The sequence below is a fragment of the Erinaceus europaeus genome, chromosome 4 (assembly GCF_950295315.1).
Source record: "Erinaceus europaeus chromosome 4, mEriEur2.1, whole genome shotgun sequence".
Lineage (NCBI taxonomy): Eukaryota > Metazoa > Chordata > Mammalia > Eulipotyphla > Erinaceidae > Erinaceus > Erinaceus europaeus.
Genome location: NC_080165.1, coordinates 21,110,098 through 21,136,846, shown reverse-complemented (window position 1 = coordinate 21,136,846; position 26,749 = coordinate 21,110,098). Strand labels below are relative to the sequence as shown.

Below are 26,749 nucleotides of genomic sequence, written 5' to 3'. Positions count from 1 at the left end.
GCTCAAGGCGCATTTCCTCCCTGCACCCCCTGCAGTCCGGGGTGGCGGGGCCCCATGCCCTCCCACCCCGAGCTAGCGCCTGCTCTTGGCTCCGGCTGGGCGGCCAGGGAGGCCGGGCCGAGGGGGGCCGTCCTGCCAGCGTCTCTCCCCCGCCCCCCCCGCCCACCAGTCCTGCGCCCCCCGCGTGGGGACGGGCTCCGGGCTGGCACTCACCGCCCCAGGCTGCCCGTCTGGGCGAGCTGCCGCATGCGATGCAGCTGCCTCTTCATCATCTTGGGGGCGCGGGCGCGGCACCCCCGGCCCAGCCTGCAGTGCCCGCCGCGCTGCTCTCGCCCGGGATGGTGGGCGGCGCTCTGCGCTTCCTGGGCCCGCGGCCGCCCCTGCCCGCGGCTCCACCCCCGCCCCCGGCTCGCTCCACTCGCCAACTTTCTTCGGTCACGCTCCCGGGTCTTCCGGGGCCCCCAGCGCGTCCGCGGCCGCCCCCGCAAGTGTCGCGGCGCCTGCAGCCTCCCGGTTCCCAGGTTGCGCGCGGCCCCGCCCCCGGCCCCGCCCCGCCCGGCCCGGTGGCGGGAAGCAGGTGAGCGGCTGCTGCCGCGGGTCCCCGCCCCACTCCGACCTGGGCCCGGGAGGTGAGAGATCCGGCTGCCCTCTTACAGGGGCAAGAGGCGTCCATGTGCGGCCGACGTTCCGGCCAGGCCTCCTGGGCCCCCGGGCCCTCTCCCACCAAAGACACCCTGGCCTCCTTGACCTAGAGATCACCCCTGCCCCCCAGCTGAGCTGGGGGCTTTGCTTTCTGGGGCCACCCTGCCGCTGCTGTGTCCCCGCGGAGGAACCCCTGGGAATCTGAATCCCTTTTGTAGTAACTGATGGCTGTTAACCCTTCCCAGCCCAGAGAGTGGACGGCATACCCCTGCCTGCGTGTCGTCTCCCAAAGCTCACACCTATGCGCAGGTGCCTCCTCCGAGACCCCAAATTCCATAGTGGTCATCTCTTTGGTCCACCCTCCAAAACAAAGTTGGGCATACAGTTAAGACTTTGGTAAATGGTAGGTTCCCCTCACTCTGAATTGGTCCCTGGAGTGAGGGTAGCCACCCCAAAGTGGGAAGAGAGGGAAAGGTGCAGGTAGGGTGACCTGTTATCAACCAAAACATTTGCTTGGTTGGTTTGGCTTTGGTGTGAGGATTGCTGGTCCACCAGCTTCGTACAGATGAGCTTCATGTCTGTCCCCAGTGTCCAGCATGGGCTCTGGTGCCCCTCTATGCCCAAAGGCACGCAAAATGGAATGAGGAGGGTCTGGGAAACACTCCCCCACCCCCCACCCCCAGGGGCTGTGAATGACCCTAAGCCTCCCAGCCAGGAGCCTGTGCAAACTTGGAGCTATGACTGAAGGCTGATAGGCTGCTGGAGCAGGGGCTCAGGCCAGCGTGGGGGAGATTCTAGGAAGGGCAGGACTTGGGGAATACCTTGATGGACATGCCAGATTGCCGTTTGCAAACTCACTAATATACTTATTTATGAGAGAGAGAACCGGAGCCATCACTGTGCTGTATGCCACCCTGGGAGTCGAACTCAGGACCTCATGCACTCGAGTATGGTGCTCTGCCCCACAGCACCACCTCCCAAACTGCCAGAATTCTTTGTAAACACTGCTTCTGAGAAGGTGAGGCTGAGTTTTGCAGTGTCTGGGTTCTAGTCCTGGATTCTCCACCTCCCGGGAATTATTTGTGCATTTCTCTGCATTCAGAATGCAGTGGGAGGCAATGGGAGACTTTGACACCGGCAACATGCTATCAGGTGCCACACTCCAGCTATCCGGGACACCTCCAGGCTCCATGGTGTCCCCACCTTGTTCTAGCCCCACCTCCAGCCCAGATTTTGCTGGGCATGGGCCTGTCCTCTTCCCCAATGTTACTGAAGGTCCCCAAGGGCAAGGTCTGTCTTCTACCTCTGTCCCTTATAAGCTGCCTGGGCCTGAGTCTCAGCTCCAGCCTGGGAAGGGTCTGTTCACATGGGATAGCAGTAGTGGCAGGGGAAAAAAAAAAAAAAAAAAAACCCAGCCATGCAATCTGGTAACCCCAGCACTGGCCCCCTATCCTGGCTCCAGGCTTCCCCTCCAGCTGGTCCGGCACCTCCGTGGGAGGGGCAGCCAGCTCTTCTCTGTCCAGCCTGATTCAGGGTGGGGCTGTTGGACTGCTCGCCTGGGAAAGAGGTCTATTTAAGCTTGCATGTTGAATCATACAAGGTTGGAAGACTCAAAGGTTTGATCACAGGCTGTTCCTTCAAAGGATGTCGTAATCAGAGACTTCTGAACTCAGATATTGCAACCAGTAAACTTTGGGGACATGTTTTAGAACTGCAGGCACAGAAGAGGGACCTAGGAAGTCACCGACCAGCCCTTCCCAGCATCCTTCTCCAGCCACTAAACACACTTCGCTGAAAGGGCCTGAGGGCATGGCTGGCCCCCTCCAAGGCAGCCCTGGATGTCCTCCAGCTCCTGTTGAGTCCTTTGGGCCTTACAGCCTAATTCATGAGCGCTCAGAAAACACCGTGACCCACGTGTACCCCTCCTGACACTCGATTCCAGCCCAGCGACAGCAGAGTGTGGGAGTGTGCTCAGCCTCTCCCTAGCTGGGTGCTCTGGAGTGAGATAGTTCATTTCTTGGAGCCTCCTCTTCTGTCTCAGTAAAGCTGGAAAAAGAATGGCACCTGTCTGAGACGTGTGCAGAGTCTGGCAATGCCTGCCCTGATCCCTACTACTCACTCAGCCTGCAGCATCAGGAGTGGACAGACCTCTTCCTTACTCCTGCCTTAGCTGATGGTACTGTAGCACGTCCTCTGCTCAGATCACTGTCACTGTTCCCACCGCACCACTTTGCCACCAAGGACACATATGTCACTTCATCCATGTGAATCCAGCCCCCAGGGATCCTGGTCCGAGGTCCTGGGGTAGTTTGGCCAAGAAAGGAAGATCTGGTGGCCTGGGAAGGAACCCTGCTGCTAGAACACAGGACTTGCATCCCTGAGGCCCCTGCGTCTATCCTGTATGCTGCATATGATGGAGCTGTACTCTGGCTTCTCTTTCTCTCTCCTTTTTCCATCAAGGTCTTCATTGGGGTTTTGTGTTTAGTACAATTCGACTTCTGTTGGACTCCTCCACCCACTCCCCGCCCCCCGCCCAACACTTCTCTACCACTTGTCAAGTTTCCTCTTTGCATGGTGCTGCCATGTGATGGCTGGGACGCCCAGCCAGTGTGTGCTGTACTGGGCGAGCTGTCTCCCAGCCCTCTTTCCTTCCTTCATGTGAAACTCTCTCACATAAGCAAGCCAAGCCATTTATTTAGAGCTGGCAAACAGCTCACTTGGATAGTGCACTGCTTGGCTATGAGCCGTGCCCCCGGTTTGAATCTGGTCCCCATGCACTGAAGGAAGCTTTGTTGCTGTGGTCTCTTTCATTCTCTCTCTGTAAATAATATTTATTGCCTCCAGGGTTATTTTTGGGATGGTGGTGCCAGCATTATGACTCTACTGCTCCTGGTGGCCATTTTTTGCTTTCTCTCTCTCTCTCTTTTTTTCTATTTTGATAGGACAGAGACATTTAGAGAAGGGGGGGCGATAAGAGGGAGAGAGACACCTGCAAACCTGCTTTGCCACTGTGAAGCATCCCCCCGTAGGTGAGGAGTAGGGCTCGAAGCACATAGTACTATGTGTGCTTAACCAGGTGTGCCAGCACCCAGCTTCCTATTTATTTTTATACATTTTTAAAAAGAATTTTTTATTTATAAAACTTTTTATTATTGGATAGAGAAATTGAGAGGGGAAGGGAAGAGAGACAGAGAGACACCTGCAGCTCTACTTCACCACTTGTGAAGCTTTCCCCCTGCAGATGGGGACCAGGGGCTTGAACCTGGGTTCTTGCACACTGTACTGCATACAGCTAATCTGGTGTGTCACCACCTCACCCCCAACAGACCTTAAAAAGAGAAAGCAAGCAGATCTGACAGCATACTTAGAGCCTGGAGACTCCAGACACTGGGTTTCTGCTCCCACGCTGAACCTGTGGCCCAAGGCCACAGGGGCCTTAGTGGCGTGTGCAGCCCTGGACCAGCCAGTGTGGGAAGTGTCTGCTGGTGGAGCGGAGCAGGATGTGGGTAGGAAAACCAGCGGCTGGGCACCGAGGTGCTGGGGTTGGGGTCAGCTGTACTGAGCCTGCAGCATGGGGCAAGGGCGTCCTGTTTTAGGCACGGTGACAAAGTGCTTGTTTGTGGCTGTCCTGGTGCTTTCTGCCAGAGCCACTGGGCACAGAGTTGAGGTTTCTGGAGTTTTACAAACCGTCAGGTCTTCTCCTCGAGCTAAAAGGCTTTCCCAGGAGAGCCTGGTGGGACTTGAGCACCCCCAGGGGAGGCAGGACACCAGCCCTGAGCGCACACGGGAGGCGGCGGCACACGACACGTGCCGGGATGGCGGGAGACCTCCCGGGACTGCTACTTCGACGCGGCCCTGGGTGCAGCTTCCCCTTTCCACAGGTCAGTGGTGAGGGCCAGGGAGGAGGCTGCACGCAGGCCTGCAGGGGGTGGGCATCAAGGAAAGGGCCGGGGTCAGGCTGCCCCACACACCTCACCCTTCCCCTTAAACACCCGCGCTGCTGTTTCCAGCAGCAGGAATACAAGCCAGAGGTCTGGGAAGTCCCACTGGTCCTGGGAGGTGGTGGGGGTGGGGATGAGGTGTTGGGGTGGAGGGGGAAGGGCGACAGTTCAAAAGCCAGAGGATGCTGCACACCAGCCTAGCACTCGGGCTCGAGGTCTCTGGTGTGGCACTCTGCTCTGCCCTGCCTGTCCGCACTGCTGCACAGTATTTGGGAATGGAGTCTAGTAGGGCAATGGCCCCCCAAGACTGCAAGAGCACCAGTACGTGTGGGGACCCGGGCTCACAGGCTCCGAGTCAGGCTGTGAGGTCTCTGATGACCAGGCATTTTCAGGAAGGACAGACAGACAATTGGATACCTGGACTAGGAGCGAGTGAAAGAAAGCCGGCCAAAGGAGTGAAGGGAGTGAAGGGAGTGGTTCAGAAGGTAGTGCAGTGGATAAAGCCCTCCACTCTCAAGCATGGGGTCCTGATGCCATCCCAGGCAGCACAGGTACCAGAGTGATGTCTGGTTCTCTCTCTCTCTCTTCCTTTCTTCATGAATAAATAAATAAAATCTTAAAAAAAAAAAAAGAGTGAAGGGAGAGGGAGGGCTGGGGAGGCAGCATAATGGTTATGCAGACTTTCATGCCTGAGGCAGCCAGGGTCCAGGCTCAGTCTCCCACACCGCCATGAGCTGAGCAGTGCTCTGGGAAATAAACAAAAACCTAACAAAAAGCAGTGCAGGGACCACCTTGTCTCTAGCTTCCTGGATCATTCCAAACAGCAGTGGGGGCGGCTAATTCTCGGGTTTGAACCTAGGGCCTCATAAAGGCCTCACAGGGAGTTAATTTTTTTTAAAGATTTATTACTGGTCATTGAGGGAAGAGAGAATGAGAGCAGCACTCTGGATTTGCGCTGCATGCTGGGGATTGACCTGGGGACCCTGCGCCTGACAGCGCCACCTCCAAGGTCGCAGACCTCCCATTTTTAAACAAGGGCACAGAAAGAAGTGCTTTGCTTAGACACCCTACAGCTGGGGGCCCAGACTGACTCCCAGCCGGTGGTCCCGCACAGTCCTCTTCACAGTGCTCTTGCCTTCAGAAGAACCTTCTTCCAACCAGGCGTCTGCAGAGGGTGGGGGCAGGGCTGTGGGAGCCCTATAACTGGGCTGTGAGGTGGGGGAACACTGTGCAGGGTGGCCTGGGCACACTTGAACCCCCCCCCCATTGCTGAGTGAGTGAAGTGTACCCTGTACCCGAGCTGGGGAGCTGGCTGTGCTGGCCTCCGGGAAAGCCAGTGGACTGGGCAGTTCTCCAGCATGTCTCCATGGTATTTATGGAAAGGGGTTCAGCAGCCAAGTTCAGATTGGGAAACAACCAGAGTGGAATTGGTTTTCTAAAGGCAGGATTTCCCAGGGTCTTTCAGGAGCTGCTCATCTGCAGGAGGAGAAATAAACGGCAGGGCAGGCAGCCTTTGCCCTCTGTGAGCAGGAAGCCCTCCTCAGCATGCAGGACTTGCTGCCCCGCCCCACACTGCTTGGCTCTCTGTGGCCTCGGTGCTCCCCAAGGTGGGCCCCAGCTCCCCAGCTCAACAAGAAGGATGGCTTCTATGCGGTGCAAGGGGGGTGGGGAGGTCCTTAATCTCTCCAGTCGCGGTGCGACTGGTACCTTCCCCTAGGGCAGGAGAGAAGCCAGGCTTGGGAGATGGGGGTGCACAGCAGTTATTCTGAGGGCTGAGGAAGTTGTGAGCTGCCAGGGGCCTTCCCCTCATCTGTAGCAGCTGGGGCTCCTGGCAGGCCCCAGCAGCCTCTCACTTCCAGCTGGGATGGCTCTGAGCCCGCCCTGGGCCCTCTGGTGACTCAGTGAGGCCTCCAAGTCCCTGAGCAGGGCCTCTTCCGGGGCAGGGCCTGGGGTGGTGGCAAGGGGAAGCAGCAAGAGATCTCCTAAAACAGAGCAGAAAAGTCTGCAGGCGACACTCACCCTCCACCACAGAAGGGTCACGAGAGCAACCGGTCCAGGAAAAAAGACGTTTATTTCCATAAATACTCCTCACTCACAGTGACCCCACTTCTGCCTATGGACAGATGCACAGAGAGACTCCACAGGAGGCCCCAGTGGGGTCACAGATCAGGGAGACCCAGGCCCCAGAGCCTGAGCTGGGGTAGCCCTCTCTGCACGTCCCCTGGGTCAGCAGTCACACAATCTCACACCCCCAGGAGACTGACAGCTAAGGGGTTAAGTGGGTGGAGGGCGACCCCTCAAGAGGGGGCAGGAACGGATGGAGACCCCCATCTGGGCCTCCTGAGCCAGTGACCACAGAGCCCTTCAAAAAGAAAAGCAAAGAGTCTAACCACACACCAAAGTACAAACAGCTGGGGGTGCAGGCGTCAACCCCAGTCACCCGATTCCTATGGAGGAGGCCTGAGCCTGTCCCCGGCTCCAGCATGACCCCCCCCAAGTTATGGCTGGGCCTTCCCGTAAGGCATACGAGACATAAGGTGGGGAGGACGTCCCCCAGGCTGGGGTCTGGCTGAGTCCAAGGTCCTGGCCCTTGTCCGATGGCCATGCTTCTGCCCCACAACCCTAAGTACTTCCAAGGGCACACCGCCCTCCTTGGCTCCAGGCTCCCACCTTGAAGCCTGGGGGGTGAAAGTCCCCAATTATGTCAACCTAGGCCCAAGCTCCTACTGGGCTTGGCTCAGCAGGGGAGAGGGCCAGGATAGAGAAGGCAGAGTCACTTGGGGAGGGGGGTCCCAGGGGCAAGGGGAGAAGCACCTGGCCCAGGGGTGTATGGCCATGGGGACGGAGGGTGTCCTGGGCCATCACTGTATCCCGCTCAGACTAAACAATGGCCAGTCCCACTGCCCACTCCTCTCCCCAGCCCCTCTCTGTTCTAGAGATTCCCCCAGGTCTCGGGTGGGGGGAACTGGTCCACATCCCCCATCTCGTTGTAGGTCTGGTCGCCCATGGTGAAGAGGAGCTTATAGCGCAGGCGAACCTTCTCCTGGGGCAGGGATGGGGGAGGCAAAGGGTCAGAGGGAAGAAGGGGCTGCCCCCACCCAGAATAGTGCCCCACCAGCCGGGCTTCTCACCTTCTGGGGGTTGGCAAGGAGCAGGACCTGGGTGATGGCAGAGGGGTGGATGATGGGGTTGAAGGCAGGCAGCTCTGTGCCCGAGGGTGGCTGTAGCTTCACCTTCATTACCTACGGGGGGCGGGGCAGGTGCCTTGGTGCTCAGCGCAAATAGGCCGGCATCTTGGGGGCTGGGGTGCTGTTTGTGGGTTTCCTTCCCCCACCCCAGGAGAAGAGAGAGCAGTGGCACCTTGGGCACTGCTGACTGGAAAACGATGTTGCGGATGGGGTGGGGCGCGGTGCTCAGCATGGAGACTACCACCACCAGCACGTCCGAGCGCCCAGGCAGGGGATCTCGAGCAAAATGGAAGAGGACCCGGAAGCCATGCTGGTCATACACGGTCACCGGCAAGATGCTGCCTGGTAGGGGAGGAGGGAAGAGATGGGCAGGGGTGCCAGGCTTGAAGGCCAGAAGGCTCATGTTGGACACACGCTCCTCTGCTGGGAACAAAAGGACAAATTCAGGGATGTGGGTCCCAGCCTTGACTTGGGCGGCAGCGACATCAGGCGTGTGAACTGGCACCTGGATAAGGTTGGTAAAGTTTCAGTGTGGGGGCCAGACACCCACCTTAGAGCTGAGGAAGTGCAGGGCTCCCCCAGTGCCAAGACTGCTTCCTGGCGTACGGACAAGGCTATGGGTGAGCCGGTGTCACATTCTCACTGTGTGACTCTAGTCCATGCACCCTGCCTTTCTGAGCTGCAGGGGCCTCCCTACAGGGAAGAGAGGGTACTGCTCCCCACCTCCAGGCGGTACCCAACACATGCCACCCTCTACCATCACAGGTTCACTAGGGGCGATAGTACGAGGGGTGGCCTCAACCAGCTGCTGAGGGCCTCTTTCCTTCTGGGGAAGGACACACAGGCTCGGACCAGGGCCTTTAGCTCGGCTCAATTTGGTGATTGGGAGGGAAGGGAGAAGACCCCAAAGCTGTGTGTTCTGAGGCCCCCTGGGAGGGAAGCCTCTCCGTCTCTTCCCTCCTTTCCAGCTCCCCTAGAGAAAAGCCCAAGGCCACCTGGAGCAGCAGAGTCGTCATGCAGGCCCCAAGCCCCAGATAACCCAGCGGGGATAAAAAAAAGTCTCGTCTTAAAAAAATAGAAAGATAAAAAAAAAAAATCCTGTCTGTGGGGCTTGGCTGGTGGCACACCTGGTTAAGTGCACATACTAGAGTGTGCAAGGATCTGGGTTCAAGCCCCAGCTCCCCACCTGCAGGGGGAGTTTCCCGAGTGAAGCAGTGAAGCAGGCCTGCAGGTGTCTCTCCTTTACTACCTCCCTCTTCCCTCTCAATTTCTTTCTCTGTCCTACCAAATAAGACGAAATTAACACCTATCTATCTGTATCTCCTGTCTGTGCCACGCTGGAGTTTAGAGTAGTTCTGAAACTGAGCCTCAGGAGGGTCAGAGGTAGCACTGCCCACCCCCACCCCAAACGGGGCACTGCTCCCGCCGCCCACTCACTGGGCTTGATGGACTCCAGGGGCACAGTGATGTTGGCCAGTGACAGCTCAGTCGGGGCAGGCTGCCGCAGGGGTCCAGGGGGCTCTGGGGACACACTGTGCAGGAGGCCCGTGGCTCCAGAGCCGGCTGAGCTGCAGTTGCTTTTATTCTGCAGGTCCCGGAGCGTGAGCCGGGGCGCTGGCTGCTGCTTCTCCCTTGGTGGGGGACAGTGCATGGAGATGTGACTGGGTGGTGGCCCAGAGAGGTGGCCCTGCCCTGCCTCCTGGAGCTTGGTCCTCACAGGGCCCTGTGCCCTGCTTGGTGCCAGGTAGCACTTGGGCGGCTGCCCCTCCCCATCCAGGACAGTCAAGGCACCCTTACCACCGCACTTGCTGGGCCTCAGGAGGCAGTGACTGCTGCAGGAGGGCCTTTCCTAGGAGGTCCAGGTCGTCCAGGCCGGTGCTCACTGGCAAGGGCGCCTGTGCCGGAGGCCGGCTGTCGGCGTTGGGGGCGGGGGGCTCAGCTGCTTCAGATGACTGCAGGCGACACAGAGGCAGGTGGGTAGGTGCCCAAAGGTGGAGGGATCCCCTGGTGCTGCCTTCAGGCCCCTTCCCCTCCCTGCAGGGGACATCAGGGCAAGCAGCAGCGAGGGGACCAAGTCCCCTGTGGGACACAGCCCTTTCACTCAGTGCAAGCTGCCCTCCCTTCCCTGACCCTCCTACCTGGAAGCTGTTCCAGCCTGCACCATCCAAGCTTGGGCCTGCAGGGGCTGCGGGGTCACTGAGGCCTGAGGGGCAAGATGGAGATGAAGGAGCTGAATTCCCAGGCAAAGGCACTAGGTGGGGGGTGCAAAGGGGGACAACTGTGTGCTGGTTTGGGATTCCTGTTCTCCCCTTACCCTTCCTAAAGGCTTAGCTCAAAAGAGGACCCCCACACCACACTTTCAGAGGGAAGCAGCGGCAGAGCAGAAGTAGAAACCAAAGATTCTCACGGCCCATTCCCTAGGCCCCACACACTTCCTCTTTTGTCCCTCAGAAGCCAATTCACCCAGAGTCAGGACTTTCATCTTTCCTCATCTGTAGGCAGCTGGAAGCCAGTGTGGGACTGGGGGGTAGGGGGGAGAGGGAAGGTGGGAACAGGACCCAGCAGGCTCAGGGAGGCTGGGGTCAGTACCCTGGGCACACTCAACATCTGGCTCTGGGTGAATCTGATGCCCACAGGCAAATGGAGCCTGGCCTGCTGTGTCTGCCGTGCAGACTGAAGCCCCATCCTTCCTGTGAGTTGAGAGCGGAGGACTTGGGGGCCCTGTGGCGAGCCTGCAGGCTGTTGACCAGCCTGGTCTCTGCACACCCCAGCTGCATCCACCCCAGTTTTGCCAGGAGGAGACATGTCTTGCTGTTGTCAAGCCCTGAGCTGGGGAGGTCTGGCCTGGAGAGGGGTGGCAGGCAGAGGTGGGTGCGGCAGGCAGTGAGGCTGGGTCTTCCTCTGGGTGAAGTCGCCTGCTCAAGGTCACACAGCTGCAACAAACTGGCAGTCTGGACGAGGACCCAGTGTGGCCTGACAGGCATATGGTGACAACCTCTGGATTCCGCCTCTGTTTAGTGCAGAAACGGCAGCATGGCTGTTGCAGGGCTGTGGTTAGCCAGCGGGCAGACACAGCACCTGATAGTATCGAGTATCGGGCACCTCTGACAGACACGTCCACATTCCACATGGCATGCCCGTCCCTAGTGCTCCCATCCCAGCCATGGAGGCCAGATGCAGGTCAGTCCTCAGGGGGAGCCCGAGCCTCCCTCCCTTCCTGAGGCGGGTGGTGCTTTGGCACTTCCAGTTCCAGTTCCCAGACGTTCTTGCCTTTGAGAAGAGACCAGAGGAAGTTGGAGGCTCAGGTCTCTGCTTCATGAAGCCACCGGAAGACAGGAAGTGCACAGCATACCTCGATTCTCAGAGGAGGTGGCTTTGTCAGTTACATGCTGGGGCCAGGGCTGGGGCTGGGCCGCACACCCAACTACCCAGCCAGGCTGCTGCCTCCTGGCTCCCTGGGACAACTGGAGCTGGTGTGAGTTTTCTCTCGTTGGCCAATTCTTATCCACTCTGAGAACAGGGTCTCTTTCCCGGTCTCTGGCTCTGGGTGCAAAGGGGCCAGATGGGTGGGGGGGGGCAGCTGGGGGGCAGCCCCTCTGAGGAAGGAACCTGATGGGGAGTGACGCCCTGTCCTTCACTCTCCCAGCTCCAAGTGTTTGCTCCTCTCTCAGGTGGAGACACTGAGTCAGAGTTTTGAGAGACTCAACCTAGTGCCCCAACTGAGCCCTCAGGTCCCCCCAGGACGAGTCAGCCACTTTCTGAGCCACGCTTCTGCATGGGGATGAGGAGGGCACTGCCAGGTATCATGGTGGGTGGAGGTAGAGTGTGGGGACAGCACTGCCCCAACCTACAGCTTCTCCAGATACTCAGGCCTGTCAGGTGTGGTCTCTGTCTCAGACCCAGTTCACAGAGCACAGTCTGCCTTGGGGCCCCTAAGCTACTGAGTTGTTGGAAAAGTCCTGACTCATTTTTGCATGTTTTTCTATGAAAAACATAGAAACATCCGCCATGACTTTTCCAGCAGCCCAGTAGTTTCCCAGCACATCCTCGGAGCATCCTTTGACAAAGACTCGCCACTTCTGCTATGGGTGACTTCAGGGCTGTGGGGGTCATGGGATGCCTAGCTCCTGTGTCTAAGCTCAGAGGAGGTGGCTGCCTTCAGGAGAAAGGAGGAAACCTGAAAGCTGCTTGGTGGGCTGGGCCCCTCGGCTCTTCCTGTTGGGTGAGTCCAGCCCCTGCCTGGGAGTGGTGGCGGGCCTGGCCAAGCACGAGCTAGGGGTCAGAGAGGGAGCTGTGGGGCCCTATGCTGCCCCTCTCTTCCTCTCAGTGGTGGGGAAAGAGCTGAATGTTTGCCTGGGCAGCTCCCAATTCCATGTGCTAATTCAGACTCCTCTGTCTTCCCTGACCCACCAGAGCCTAGGTGCGGCTGGCTCATCAGGTCTAGCCAGAGGCCAGCAGCCTTACCTGACTGTACATGGGACTTCACAGTAATGATGCCATGTCCCCGGGCCTCGGCCTTCTCAGCTGTGCAATGCATGACACCCACCCCCACGTCCCGAAGTGGGAGAAATGCTGACTGGGGCATCACCCCACCTGACCGCCCTCTTCCAGGCCTGGCCCCCTCCTCACCCAGCGACATGAACTCATCGTCAAGCAGAGAGACTGCGGAGCTGAGCTGCTCAGGACTGGCCTGGCTGCCAGGCTGCAGTGGCATGGCTGGGTGGGTGGTGCCAGAGGGAGGCAGATCTAGGCCTGAGAGGTCCAACAGGGCTGAAGAGCTACCTGGGGTGGAGAAAAGAGTTAGGCAATACTGGGGGAGGGGGCGGGCAGCAGAAAACTGTCCCCCCACTTTCTTGTCTTTTCATAGCCCTTCAACTCCCCCTCCTTGGCCACACACGTCTATAGGCCAGAATCTGTCCCCCAGGCTGTTTCTCAAGCACATGGAGCCCCTTCTGCTGAAAGCCTCTCCCCTTTCTGGGTGATGTCGTGCCTTCACCCCTTATGGCCTGCTTAACCTCTACTTTTCTGCACAGTGCCCATGCCCACTGTACCCCAACAGCACTGATTCTGACCTCTCCTGCGGTCCCCCTGGGCAGGCACTGTTGCCTGTGAGACGCTGATGTGGCAAACCCTCTCTCTCGTCTCCTAATAACCAAGCTCCGGGGTGACACACCTGCCTGATGAAAGACCTCCCTTCTTCAGTCTGTGCTGTCGTCTCCTGGCCCCTTCCCCGGGTCTCCACACTGCAGGCCTGGCATAGACTTTGTCCCCAGCTCCCTGTTCTGTCTTAAGGGGCCAGGCTCAGCCCAGCAGCCGCAGCCCTGGTTTTGTCTGGGTGCATCCCAAACTGTGGGCCCCTCCTCACCGGGAATGGAAGCAGCCGTGGCGTCGCCATTCACCTCCTCTCCGTGTACCAGCTGCTTGTACAGGTTGATCACCTGGGTGAGGTTGTCGTTGGCCTGCAGGATCTCCGCTGGAACAGGAAGGAGGAGAGAGGCCAGGCTGGATGGAGACAGGCATGCCGTGTCCACCCCTGCCCTGTGTGAGGATCTTGCTACCTCCCTGCATCCACCATCTGCACCACACTGTCCCATGGGTGCTTGTCCTGCTGGCTGTTGGGCCAGTTCTGCACCCCTTTCTCTGCAGAGCTTCACCCCTCCTGCCCTCAGGTCTTTCCCCAGAAGCCACAGGCAGGCTCCCCTAAGCTGTTTTACTGTTTGTCTCCTCTCAGCCTCTCAGCAGGCAACAAGCTCCATGAATATATGGCTTGTGTCATTTTGGTCTCTGCCAGGCACCAAGGGTACACACTGCCTAGTTACACGGCCCTAAATGGCCTGTCTCCCTCGGTGGCCAGGGCTTTGAGGAATCTGGGTGCTGGGGAAGGGTTTGGGGAACTGCTGGATGAGTGCGGCTGCTGCCCAGGCAGCCCTGGCTGATGAGGTAGCAGACGGCGAGGAGCAGCTGACGTGACAGAGGCCCTGTCCTGATTCTGACGCAGCTCTGTCATCTAGGCCAGTCCCTGAGCTCCGGCTACAGTCAGAGACAAGTCTCCCTCCTGTGCAGCCAGTGGGCAACAGGTGCTCTAATGCAGGCAGGCCCGTGGTCAGCGCTGGCAAAGGGGGCCCCCTGGTGGTAGCTCCTTCCAAGTGCAGAGTTGGCAAGATGGGGAAAGAGGTGGGGGGCAGGGACTCTGCCTGGGCTCACCTAAGGCCTCGTCATTATCCTCAGTGTCACTGGCCAGGCGGAAGAGAGTGGGCCGCATCCGCTCACAGCGCTGGTACAGTTCCTGGGGGCAGTGGGGTGGGTGGTCAGGGCCAGCTGGGGGCCCGGAGCAGGCAGGGGTGGGGCGGGGATGGTGGGCACACCTTCATGAGCTCCTCACTGCTGTGGGCCGCTGCGCCGCCCTGGCCGTGGCTCACCACCATCTCTGTCAGCAGCTTCACGTTGTTGTTCACCTCCTCGATGGCACTCACCCGCTTCGAGATCTTCTCCATCCGCTTCTGGTCCTGCAGCAGGAGGCACACAAAGGCTGCTGAGGGGCGTGTGAGGGGGGCTGCTTGGGTCTACCCCGCCCACAGAGCCCTCTAGGCCAGTGACAGGGCTTTTTATGCCAAGAGAGCCCTGTGCCGTGAAGGCTGCAGCAGGAAGTGCCTGTCGCACTCACCCTGTGGCACTGATGCACCTCCTCCCCAGGGGTCTGCCCTGGAGATGACCACAGGAGCGTAAAGTGCGTCCTCAGAGGCCTTCTGCCCTCTCTGAACCGCAACCTTTCTCGGTGACTTTCTTTTCAGGGGAACTTAGTGCTGCACTATGACTCCATTGCTTCTGATGGCCCTTCCTTTCTTGCTTGCTCTTTTGACAGACAGAAGTGGGGGAAGAGGTGGCAGTAGAGAAGAGGGGAGGAAGAGAGAGACACCTGCAGCACAGCTCCACTACTTGTGAAGCTTCCCCTGCAGGTGGGACCAGGGGCTTTGCATGTAGTAACATGTGAGCTCTACCCAGGGTACCAGGGCCCAGCTCCGGTGATTTCACCTTATCAATGAAAAGTTTCTGCATGCACTCAGACGCTACATACTTACTACACGTATATTACTTATAGACATATGCAAATATAACCATATCTAAATGCATTTTCTCAGGGTCTGGGGAGGCAGCATAGTGGTTATACAAAACAATTTCATGCCTGAGGTTCCAAGGTCTTACATTCAATCCCCAGCACCACCACAAGCCAGAGGTGAGCAGTGTTCTGGTCTTTCTCTCTGTATCTCTTTCAGTAAAACATAATAAATTAGATATATATTTTTCCAACTTTGTACTTTTTTTTAAAAGAATTTACCTATTTATTCATGCATGTGCTTCTGGGGATTGAATTTGGACCTCATGGTTGAGAATCCAATGCTTTATCCACTTCGCCACCTCCCAGACCACATAACTTAGATGTTTTAAATAAATAACATTCTCACAACAGTATCCTGTTAAATACAGCTAAATACACCGACTTATTGCCGGTTTTCACGAAAGAGGCCGTAAGTCTCTGCACAGAGGGATGTGACTGAGCAGACAGCAGCCGTCTCAGTCATCAGGAGGCACTTCCCTCAGCACGTGGTCCTGGCGGCACCCAGTGGGCTCCCCCCCACAGGGACGGTCCCTTTCTCTGGTGTAACCTCCGCTCATGGCGTCACTATAGGGCTTCTCGAATACACAGACACAAGCCCCTCCCTGCTCCACACTCACCTCCTGCACCATCTCCTTGATGAGCTTGTTGGCCGCCCGGAGATCCTCGGGGTGGGAGCTCTTGAGCAGGCGCGCTAGCATCTGCAGACACAGAAGGGTGTGACCGACACAAGAAGCAGGCTGGTGAGAAGGCCTGGGTCTCCTGGCTCCCCTGTCTTGGCTGTGGACCCAGATGCAGCTATTTAGACTCTGGAATACTGACACATCCTGGGCTGGCCTCCGGACAACTAAGACTCGACAGTCAGTGCTCCCTAGGCATGGCAGGAAGACATTCTTGACAGAAGGAGCCTGGCATTCTATCACCATGGCTAAAGAGTGAGACCTTCTGGAAGGACATGCCAGCAACTCAACAGTGGCTGAGTAGAGCTTTTGCCCGTGCACTCTTTGCCTGTGAGTCCACACTTCTTCAACAAGTGCCAGTGAAACGTGGCAGAAAGGGCCAAGGCCTGAAGACAAAGGGGCGCTCGTCAGGCCTCTGCATCAGAAGTGGGGCTCCTGTGGCAGACTGCACACAGCAAGTGCGGTTAACTGGCTGTGCTCAGTGTGAGCCGCTAGGGCTGGAACCCTGGACCCTCCAGCCCAGGCAGAGCCTCACCTTGGACTTCTCCTCATCCTCAAAGATCACATTCTTGGGTCGTGGGGGAGGGACCGGGAAGGTGGCGTCGTCTGGAAGTTTGGGGTCTGACTTCACGATGCCTAGAGCAGACAGGTGGCAGGGAAGTTGTCCAAAGGGCCCAGTCCAGGGAGGGGTGTGAGGTGGGGCTGGGGGTGGGCAACGGAGGGAGCGTGGAAGGCAGGGGGCGGGCAGTTTTCTCTGGTTCTGCCCTCCATTAAGCCAGCAAACCAAGCCTGATATCCACCATAACAAATGGTGTATGGGAAGGGCTAGGCACTACATACATACATATATATATATATATATATATATATATATATATATATATATATTTTTAAACCAGAGCACAGCTTAGGTCTATTGATGGTGTAGAGATAGAACCTAGGAAGACATTTTTTTGGGGGGTGGGGTGGGGCTGAGTCTTTAATATGCATGATTCTACTCAATTCCATGAATTGGGATTCAGAGACAGAAAGGGAAAGCTTTCCTGGAGCTTCCTCTGGTGTTGTGGCATTCTGCTGTAGTGCTGGGGTTCCAGAGCGGGCCACATGCACGGCAAGGCATGCACTCTGCTATCTCAGTCTCTGGGGTGGTGCTTTTGAGGCTACTGGGTGAAAAACTCTCTTGGAACTGAAGCCTGACTAAAGTCACATTCTCTCTACACAAAGTCACCCCAGGCAGAGTCACAGAAAAGCCCCACTGGATGGCTGGGGAAACAGCACATGCCTGGGGTCCTAGGTTCAATCCCTACCACCACCACCACAAGCCAGAGCTGAACAGTGCTCTAGCTAATGATGCTGATGATGTCAGTAGCTAGGCGTGCTGTAGGAGTTCCAAGGGCCTGCTGAGCCTCACCCTGCTTCTTCAGCATTTGGTAGGCCTCTGCGATCTTCACCTCTTCTGGCAGGCCCGCCGTCCAGCAGTACAGGAGCTCCAAGATCTTATTCTTCACCTTCTCTGACGTCCGAGAGCCCAGGTACTTCAGGGACCGAGAGGAGGAGGAGGCCTTTTGTTCTGTCTGGGCCCAGCCACTGTTGCCGGGACCCCTTTGGCCTAGAGGGCCTTCACCCAGTCTGGTACAGACAGCACTCTCCCTAGCCCTGCTGCTCACCAGTGGTGCCAGCCCTGTGTCTCAGCTTCCCCACCTGCTCGGTGGAGGGTGGCAGAGGTGACACCATGGTGAGAAAGCAGACCTGGTATCTGTTAACTGTCAGTCTGGGGGAAGGCTGGCTCAGCTCTGTAACCCCAGGGGACAGGAGCCCTCAGAGGCAGCTGTGGGTCTGTCCTGCCTGGGCACAGTCCTCCAGCAGAAACGTGGCTCCCTAGCAGTCATCTTGGTGGAGATGGGGACACAGATGGGCCATTCAGGGCAAGGGACAGGTGGAGCAAGCAAGGGGCATGGGTATGGCTCTCAGCCAAGGGCATCTAACAACTCTCACGCTGTCTGGGAGAACCCCCAGGCCCGGTGAGAGTGTAGCTCCAGCATTCGGCTTTGGGGGCCTGACCTTTATTTGTGCAGGCAGAGACAAAGGAAGCTTAGATGGGCACTGCTGCTAGGCCTGCTGTGTGAGGTGGATATCCCACACAGGAGAGGGTCTCCCTGGCACCCCCATGCAGGGCAGCTCTTCCCAGAAACCCCTGCGGCCCCAGACTCAGTGGTGGTTGAGGGCACAGGGAGACATGCCATGTCTGCACCGGGTCAGGAGCCTAGTGGTGGTGGAAGTGGGAGCCCCACAGTGGCTCTGACCTTGGGGCTCCTCTTGCCGCAAATCCCACCTGACAGCAGGCCTGAGCCTGCTGGGGACACCCACCTTGGGAGACACGACCTTGATAAGCTCGTTGAGGAAACGGAACTTGCCCACTTCATCATGGAACCTCTTGCCACAGCTCTTCATACATGTTTCCAACACCTGGGGGGTGGGGTACAGGGTGAGGGGGCCCCTGGAAGCTGCAGAAGGAGACTCCCACTACAGTCCGGAACCAGAAAGCCAAGGACAGGTGTTGAAGGAGGGAGCAGCAACTTGTGAGGGGCAGAAGACTGAGCTCCTCCGAGGTCCCTGAGGCTGAGTACACTGCAGGGAAGGGCAGAGCTACTACAAAGGCCAGATGATGCCCCACTCTGGGACCCCACTCCTATATGGCTGGGCCACATCTGAGCGCCACACATAAATGGTCTTCTTTGACTTACTTGTTGGACTGTCTTACACAGATACCGTCCTTTTACCTAATCCTGAGCTATGTAACGGAAATGCTAAGACTTGTATATATTTGAGGAACAACAACATACAGGAGCAGAGCCATAGCTCACTGGGCAGGGCCCTGCCTCGCCATGTGTGCAGCCTGTGTGTTCTTTCTCCCTCTCTCCCTCTTTTGCTGTCAGAATGAAAAAGTGGCCTGGAGCTGTGAAGCCATGCATACCTGAGGCCCAGGTTCTACAATAAATAACAGCAGCAGCAACAACAACAAAGCCCAAAAGGACACTAAGAAAGCAAATACCACGTAGATGGCAGCACTGGTTTCACAGTAGACTTTTACGCCAGAGGCTCTGAAGGGCCCTGGTTCTACCCCCGGCCCCCAAAAGTCAGAGCTGAGCTGAGCAGTACAGTGCTCTGGCTAAAGGAAGAGATCATGAAAGTAAACGCCACCACTAGAAGGAAAACTAAAGTCAGCTCTGCTGGACGGGTGGGTGCAGTGCACGTCCTACTCCTCTCTGCTGACTTGGCTGGGCCCAGGCACTGCCCTGCATGGCCCGGAAGGGCAGTGCCGGCCTGTGTCTGGAGCCCACTGGTGGGCAAGGGTGGGCCTGCCAAGCACCAAGCTTTATAAGCAGGCTGATTCCTGGCTGCAGATGCCGAAGGAGTCGAGATTCAGCCTGCTCAGCTGGGTGGGGAGCTCCTGGGCCCTGGGGGCTTCCTTCTAGCAGGAGGTTCAATGTGCAGGGTCTGGGTGTGGGGCTCAGGAGCCTATTCTAGGCTATCCTGGCACAACTCTCTCAGGTGTTAGGGAGGAGCCTGATGGGACCCCCACAACCTCAGTCTTGGTCTTCCCTGGTATCTCCCATACAGTTGGGGACCAAATAGCATCCGCTGTCTCCCTCTTACCGTCAGGGCTTGGATGGCCTCCCACTCCTGCGGGGACTGGATCTTGTGCGCCAGCAGCCGGGTGGCTAGTGGAGGCCTGGGTGAGGGAAGAGCAGAGCCAAGCTAGCTGGGGAGCCCCAGGCCGCTAGGAGCCAAAGGGGCTGCAGCCCGCAGGCGCAGGAAGGCCCAGCCCTATCTCAGATCAGAGGGGCAAAACGGGGAAGAGCAGGGCTGGGGGGGGGGGGAGAGGGCCAGCGACATTCAGAAGGCGTGCTCAGTCCCCAGCCAGACTCATTGAGAACTTTCTGCAGGGCTCCTGGGTAGCTCGACACCAAGGCAAGTACAGACATGACCACAGCCTCCAAGGGTCTGGGAGAAGAACATGCTTGCACTGGGGTTCGGGCGGGAGTGCAGTGGGTTAAACGCACGTGGCGCACAGCACAACAACCAGCATAAGGATCTTGGTTTGAGCCCTCAGCTCCCCACATACAGGGGGTCACTTAACAGGCGGTGAAGCAGGTCTGCAGGTGTCTATCTTTTTCTCTCCTTCTCTGTCTTTCCCTCTGTCCTATCCAACAACATCAATGGCAACCATAACAATAGCAACAACAAGGGCAACGAAATGGGAAAAAATGGCCTCCAGGAGCAGTGGATTCATAGTGCAGGCACCCAGACCCAGCAATAACCCTGGAGGCAAAAAAAAAAAAAAATGAACATGCTTGTATTCAAAGCTGGGCTGTGTCGTCCAGGAGGTGGAGCAGCAGGTGAAGCACTGGACCCTCAAGCGTGAGGTCTTGAGTTTGATCCCTGGCAGCACTTGTACCAAAATGATGTCTGGTTCTCTTTTTCTTTCTCTCTCATAAACGAATAAATAAAATCTAATAGAAAGACAGGAGGAAAAAGGAAGTTGGGCAGAGCTCACTGGGAACTTGAGGCGTACAGCAAAGGCGATCTCACCACCTCCCTGCCAGCTCTCCAGGCCCAGCACTGGTGAGAGCACAGTGCACGGGCAGCACCTGACGTGCGGTTCCCACCTCGCCTCCATCAGAGCCCTATGAGTGGGCGCCGCCATCTCCCCCACATTGGAGTTGAAGAAACGGAGGCTCGAGGGCCTTCCATGACTTGCTCAAGGCAACCCAGCTCACAGGGGCTATGGGACTCACACCCACACGGGCGTAATAGAGCCAACGCAAACTGAGCTGAGCCCCCGATAGTCACCCCACGGTCTAGTCCAAACCCAGCGCAGCTTAGCACACGCCTTTCTAATGAGCGTGCTATGTGACCGGGTACTGCAGGGCTCCTGTCCTGCCAGCTGGGCAGTCGGCAGTACTTCCCCACAGACCAGCCTGGGCTCGCTCAAGTTCAGAACTACTATAGTTCCTCTGTGAACTCTTGGGATGACTGCTGAGTCCCTGAGTCCCAGTCCCTTCACCTGTGAAATGGGTCCAGAAGGCCCACTGTGGGGGTGGCACAGGGCCGGCCCCTGGGAGAGAGATTCCTCTCCCAGGAGTTTGCGAACATAGAGAGTGTTGGCCCACTGGGTGGAGGGTGAAACCTGCACCCAGAGGCTTCAGGTTTGAGCCCTAGTTGGGCATGTGCAGGCACAGTGGCAGGAGAGTCACAGCTGGCATGTGACGCCGTCCACTGAGCATGTGAGCAGCCGCGTCAGAAGCCACCTACCCTTCCAGGTCCTCGTTGAGCTGCTCACAGAAGCCGTTGATGCTAGTCCAGTTGAGCTCCTTGTTCAGGGGGTTCGTGGCTTTGTCTGTGAGAGACACAGGGAAAGGCCACTGTGGCCCGGGAAGGGAGCCCTGCTTCACCCACCCCCTGCCCCCCACCGCTGGCAGCAGCCTTTGTTCTATGGCGGGAAGAGAGTGTGCCGGAGACAGGTTCCCATCGGCCTCAGGACCAAGAGCTCATCTCGGGTGTGCTCCCGCCCAACTGCTCCTCACAGCTTTCTGGAAGGGCTTCTGTTAGAGAAGGTGCTCAGGAACTGTCCCCCAACTCCTGCTAGCCCCACCCTTGGCTGCATACCCGTACACCCCTCCCAATTCTGCTCCTGAAGGGTGTCCCCACAGTTCTCCTGGAACCCACGCTAAGAGATCAGAGGCAAGGAAAAGACCACAGGTCTGCCCTTGTGGAGCTGGGCAGCATGCCAGGGGCAAGCAGGTGCTCAGTACAATGGGGCAGAGGGATCCACTGAGCCTGGGGCCAGGGAGGGGCCCAGAGAGCTGGGGCCAGCCAGCTTCCTAACAGCACAGGGGCCGTGAGAGTGGGAAGAGCTGTAGGGAACAGCACAAGCAGACAAGGGCCCCGTGAGGAGTGCAGATGTTATGATGCTGGGCACAGCTCTGAAGCTATCACCTTCTCGAGGACGCGCTCCTTAACTCCCAGTCCTGTTTGGGTTGGTGCCGCTGGGTCAGCTCTGTGCTGTGTCCCCTGGACCTGACCTTTACCACACCCCACCCACTTCTGTGCACCCTCATCTCACTGACAAGTGAACGAGTGAGGGCTCAGCTGTGGGCAGCGGTGGCTGTGGGGAGTCAGGCTCAGGTGGAGCGGCAGGCAGGCAGACAGCCAGCTCTTCTACCCTTCTTTGGTGGAACAGTCAAGGAGTCCACAAAATTTCCCAGAACCCCCGTACCCCGCAGGCAGCAGGGGAATGGGACCCAACCCCTGCCCTCCTGGAGCCCGGAGCCCAAAGTGAGACTGCCACCGAGTAAAGTGAGAAAGCTGTGTACTGGTGCGACAGGGCTCGAGGAAGAGCAGCGGGGGAAACGGCATGGAGCATAGGGTGGGGGGGACACACTGGCGGCTCTGAGGAAGGCACAGCTGAAGGGAGCAAATTCTCCCCTGCCGCCACCCAGGAAACCTGAGGACAGCTCCCTCTTCCAGCACCCCGCCCCCCAAGGTTGGGGTGGGTGAGCACCGGTCTGGACTGGGAGGGTAGACTGGGACTGGGCACTGCCTGCCCAGGGACACCTGGCTCGGGGTGGGGGGAGACCCTAAAACAGGAAGTCTTTTAAATGTCAAACTCATATGACTGAGTGAGGATCGAGCCCTTGGCTCCAGAGCCTGAGTCAGGGCCAGTGAGGAAGCAGCAGCGGCACATGGGACATCAGCTTTGTCCCCACATCTGACTCAAGAGCAAAGGCTTCTGGGTCCAGGGATGTGCTCACCCCTCCAGCCTCACCCCCCACCCCTCACCTCCTTCAAGGCAAAGACTTTGCTGCTGAGGGAGGGAGGAATTTCACAACTGGGGGTGACCATCACCCGGTCATCCCACAGTGGTGACAATGTCATCACTTAGCCCCAAAGAAACTACTTTTCATCTCCAACTGCCACAAGGGACAAACGCCCAAGTTTGAATAGGCACAGTAGGGAAAGAAAAGAGAAGGCAACTTCAGTCCCTGTTGGGGTCCAGCCCCCTGCTGACCTGGTCACCCCGCCACTTCAGTCTCAGCTCACATCCTGAAATGACCCAGGACCCCACTGCTGTTCTACCAGAATCTGGTTTGAATCACCCAGAGATGGAGTCTTGCTCCTGTCCATCTGTCAGCCACAGCCCTTCCCACTCTCCCACGCTGCTGCACAGACCTGGACACTTGTGGCATTTCAAAACAGCCTTGACAGTCACTGAGGGCCACCTTCCACCCCTCCCTGGCATCAGCCAGCTGGTGAAGCGTCCCTGGGGACAGTGCAGTTCTGGGGCCAGAATCAGGGTTTCCGCCCTGTTCAAGCCTGGCTTCAGGGTGACTGGCCAGGCCCCCCGGATCACCCTGCACAGCTCACTGGCGTGCCGGGGGTCAAGGTGCTGAGCTGACGACGGACCCAAGGGCCTTTCTGTGTGCCCGGCACAGAAAGGGGCCTGTCGGGAGGAAGGACGTGGGACAGCACTGCCACTGGCCTATGGAGAAGCAAGGCCCGGTCCAGGAGAGGGAGCTGAGAGCCCAGGACGGGGCCGGGCTGGAGGGCGTGCAGGACCCTGAGCCTCAGCAGCAGGGAGCTGTGTCAGAGCAGACGGGAAGAGGGGCACAGGGAGGGTCTGCAAGAAGCTCCGCCAGGGTGGAGTGTGGTGTGAGGAGCTGAGCCCTGTGCGGGAAGCGACAGAGAATCAGAAATCACTTAGGAATCTGAGACGGGCTCAGCCCGAGCCTGCTGGGTTTCTCACTGTGTGCCCAGACCTCGGGGGCTGGGGCCTCCCTTCCTGGACCCGGAAGGAGCAAATGCGAAGGCAGCAGCGCGCTCAAGGGACAGACAGGAGGGAGTCGCCCCTCGCAGGGGGCAGGAAGTGAATTCGCGACCCACGGGGTCCAGGCGCCCCTCTCCCGGGGTGGCGGCCCAAGGGTGGCAGGGGAGGGCCGCCCGCCGCCCGGGTGTCCTTTCTCCCCAGGGTCGGAAGGGACAGTTCGGGGTGCCGCCACTCCCGGGCCGGGGGCGGGGCGTGAGGAGGGGGCGCCCCGTACCCCGCCTCCGCGAGGCACGCCTAGTGCCCCCGGTTCCGGTTCCGGTTCCGGTCCGGCCCGCGCCCCTCCTGGACACTCACTGATTCGCGCCTCCAGAGTCTCCGGCTCCATCGCGGGCTCCATCCGCCACGGGCCCCCGGCCTCGGCACCGCCCCCCGCCCCCCGCCGCTCTCGCGGGAGCTCCTCGGTGCCGCCCTCCGCCGATTAAAGGGGCGACGTCCTCCCCGACGCGCAGAAGAGGCGCTTCCGCGGCACCATAGAGACTAGCTGGGGCTCGCTCAGCTCCTCCCCGAGCCGCGTCTACGTCGCGGGCGGGACCCGCCGCCCGCCTTCACGTTCACTGCGCTCAGGAGGGAGAGGAAGCGGAGGGACTGGGGGCCTAGGGCGGTACCATGGAAACCCCACGGGACGCTCTAAGTCGTTGTGCGTCATGGAGCTGCCTGTAACAGCTTCCGGACGGAAGCTCGACGTCCATGTTTTTGAGGGGCTTTGAGGTCATTTCCGGAGTGCTGAGCGGGCACTTCCTCTTCTAGGCGGAAGGGGCGGGGCGTCTTAAAAGGGCGATGGCTTGGCACTTGGGAAATGGCCAACTACAAGTTTATGCTTACTGTGTTCCAAACATTCTTGGAAAGAGTTTTTATTCATTTTCCATTTGCTACTCAAAACAAATTCACGAGCCATTTGTGTAACTTTGAGGTTGCCTGTGCTCTCCCGCAATCATTCTGCAATTGTTTCATGAACTCTGCGTTTACTTGCTCTGCCCTTAAAGGAGAAGGGCAAGGCCAGGTCTCTAATTATTTAATTTATTTATTTGTTTTCCCTTTTGTTGCCCTTGTTTTATTTTTTATTGTTGTTGTAGTTATTGTTGTTGTCGTTGTTAGGTAGGACAGGGAGAAATGGAGAGAGGAGGGGAAGACAGAGAGGGGGAGAGAAAGACAGACACCTGCAGACCTGCTTCACTGCTTGTGAAGCGACTGCCCTGCAGGTGGGGAGCCGGGGGCTCGAACCGGGATCCTTACACCGGTCCTTGTGCTTTGCGCCACGTGTGCTTAACCCGGGGCACTACCACCCATCTTCCCCAGGTCTCTATTATAACACGGTAAGATGGGGGTAATGGCAAAACAAGAGGGATCCCCACCCCCAAACTGTATGAGAGATGGGATATTCTGGGGGTGGGGCGGAGGAAGCCCTATGGAGAAGGTGATATTTGATAGTCCGATTTTTTCTGAGTAAACCTGGATCGAAAAGATTTAAAAAAATTTTTAAAAATATTTATTCCCTTTTGTTGCCCTTGTTTTATTGTTGTAGTTATTGTTGTTTTTATTGATGTCACTGTGTTGGATAGGACAGAGAGAAATGGAGAGAAGAGGGGAAGACAGAGAGGGGGAGAGAAAGACACCTGCGGACCAGCTTCATTGCCTGTGAAGCGACTCCCCTGCAGGTGGGGAGCTGGGGGGCCCGAACCCGGATCCTTACGCCCGTCCTTGGCTTTGTGCCACGTGCGCTTAACCCACTGCGCTACCGCCCGACTCCCAACGAAAAGATATTTAAAGTGGAGGAACAAAATGTTTCGGGACTTAGACAGGACAGAAAGAATACAATGAATTGAAATTTTGGGGTAGGGGTAGATAGCCTAATGGTTATGCAAAGAGACTCATGCCTGAGGCTCTGAAATCCCAGCTTCAATACTCTGCACCACCATAAGCCAGAGCTGAGCAGTGCTCTGGTGAAAAAAAAGAAAAATTGGGAATTCTTTTGACACAAAATGCTACTTATTGTCAGTTTCTAAAAAGACACATTTAAGCAACAAATTAGACATGTATCCCACCTTTTTGAACAAATAAAGTGTGCTGCCGTAACAATAAATTAAACGCACACTATTTCAACAGGGCTCCAGAGGAGGTTGGTCTGGAGTCAGGCTGGGGGCAAGATCACGAGGGTTGTGTATTATTTATTTCCTGCAAGCAATGTTGGAGAACGTGGGTGATGACAGACTTTTGTTTTAGAGAGGTCTAGTCATGTAACAGGAACGAAAGTCAGATTGAAATCAGGAGGGCAGGATGAAAACGACTTCCTAGCCGGCACTCTCTCCATCAATATGTCCCTAATTTCCACCTCTCCTCTCCCTCCCGGTCTCCAGCTCACCAGCTCACCGGCTCACCGGCTCACCGGCTCACCTGCTCACCTGAGTTGTTTTTTGTCCATCGCCCCCTGGAGGTAGGCCCGGGAAACGACCCGTGGCAAACTCTCCTCTTGCCTTGTCTGCAGTGGAGACAAGGTCACTTAGTTGTCGCCTCACTTTTCAGAACTGCAGTGACCTCATCTGGGAAAGAAGGGTGTTGTGCTGGGTCAGTTTTTCCTCTGAACTCAACCATTCAGGGGATTAGGATGCTTCTTTCCAAAATTCTCCCGCGGGCCATTAAAGTTATACAGGAAAGTGATCTGGATGTTTACTGCACTCCTCAATAAAAGATGTAACATAATATGCACTTATAATTATTTTTTGCTTGTTCCTTTTATTACTAGAATGTAATTATTACTGAAATAAAACACAACCACACTGACTTAGGGGCTCATATACCTCTGTTAGGAGTCACTTTTAATTTAAAAATATTTAAATATTTATTCATTCTTTCATGCCTGTGGTGCTAAGGTCTCAGGTTCAAGCCAGCCCCAGCACCACCATAAGCCAGAGCTGAGCAGTGCCTCTGGTAAAAAAACAAACATGACATATATTCATTTATTTTTGAACAGGATGGAATGAGAGAGAGAGAGAGAAGCAGAGCACTACTCTGGAACAGCAATGCTGGGGAACAGAGTCAGTGCCTCATGCTTGAGAGCCCAACACGTCACCCACTGCACCATCTCCCAGGCTGCAAGATGTGTCTTTTTTAAAAAGATTTTTTTTTTTATTTCTGAGAAAGATAGGAGGAGCGAGAAAGAACCAGACATCACTCTGGTACATGTGCTGCCAGGGATCGAACTCGGGACCTCGCTTGAGAGTCCAAAGCTTCATCACTTTGCCACCTCCCGGACCACAAGATGTGTCTTTTTAAAGATACATCTCTGGTGGGGGGCGGTG

At 57.2% G+C, this 26,749-nt stretch overlaps 3 protein-coding genes across 6 annotated transcripts in view; 1 reads left to right on the top strand and 2 right to left on the bottom strand.

Annotated features, from left to right (window-relative positions):
* LOC103110168 (chronophin) overlaps nt 1-348 on the bottom strand; it is a 33,390-nt gene extending 33,042 nt beyond the window's left edge. For both annotated transcript variants that reach the window (XM_060188940.1, XM_007519337.3), the window contains exon 1: nt 214-348. In XM_060188940.1, coding sequence (XP_060044923.1) covers nt 214-272 — 59 coding nt within the window. In that variant the 5' untranslated portion in view covers nt 273-348. The remainder of the gene's footprint in view (nt 1-213) is intronic.
* LOC132538189 (uncharacterized) lies at nt 252-2,571 on the top strand. Its single transcript, XM_060190781.1, has 2 exons — nt 252-577; nt 2,352-2,571. Exons 1-2 carry the CDS (start codon nt 252-254, stop codon nt 2,569-2,571), a joined length of 546 nt encoding a protein of 181 aa, XP_060046764.1.
* Nucleotides 2,319-24,027, bottom strand: GGA1 (golgi associated, gamma adaptin ear containing, ARF binding protein 1). 3 transcript variants are annotated; one of them, XM_060188942.1, is made up of 18 exons: nt 23,748-24,009; nt 22,799-23,293; nt 20,882-20,966; nt 19,223-19,298; nt 17,933-18,031; nt 16,977-17,100; nt 16,101-16,201; nt 15,506-15,586; nt 14,137-14,277; nt 13,976-14,057; nt 13,137-13,244; nt 12,401-12,553; nt 9,910-9,974; nt 9,569-9,723; nt 9,209-9,402; nt 7,944-8,113; nt 7,715-7,825; nt 2,319-2,688 (listed from the first exon to the last, which is right to left on the bottom strand). In XM_060188942.1, the coding sequence occupies exons 2-18, from the start codon at nt 22,866-22,868 to the stop codon at nt 2,680-2,682; spliced, it is 1,824 nt and encodes a 607-aa protein (XP_060044925.1). In that variant the 5' UTR covers nt 22,869-23,293; nt 23,748-24,009; the 3' UTR covers nt 2,319-2,679. The 3 variants fall into 3 exon arrangements, with proteins under 3 accessions (XP_060044925.1, XP_060044924.1, XP_007519401.2); XM_060188941.1 differs by lacking the exon at nt 2,319-2,688 and adding an exon at nt 6,636-7,626 and having other exon boundaries at nt 23,748-24,011; XM_007519339.3 differs by lacking the exons at nt 2,319-2,688; nt 22,799-23,293 and adding an exon at nt 6,636-7,626 and having other exon boundaries at nt 23,748-24,027.
* Between the last annotated feature and the right edge of the window lie 2,722 nt (nt 24,028-26,749).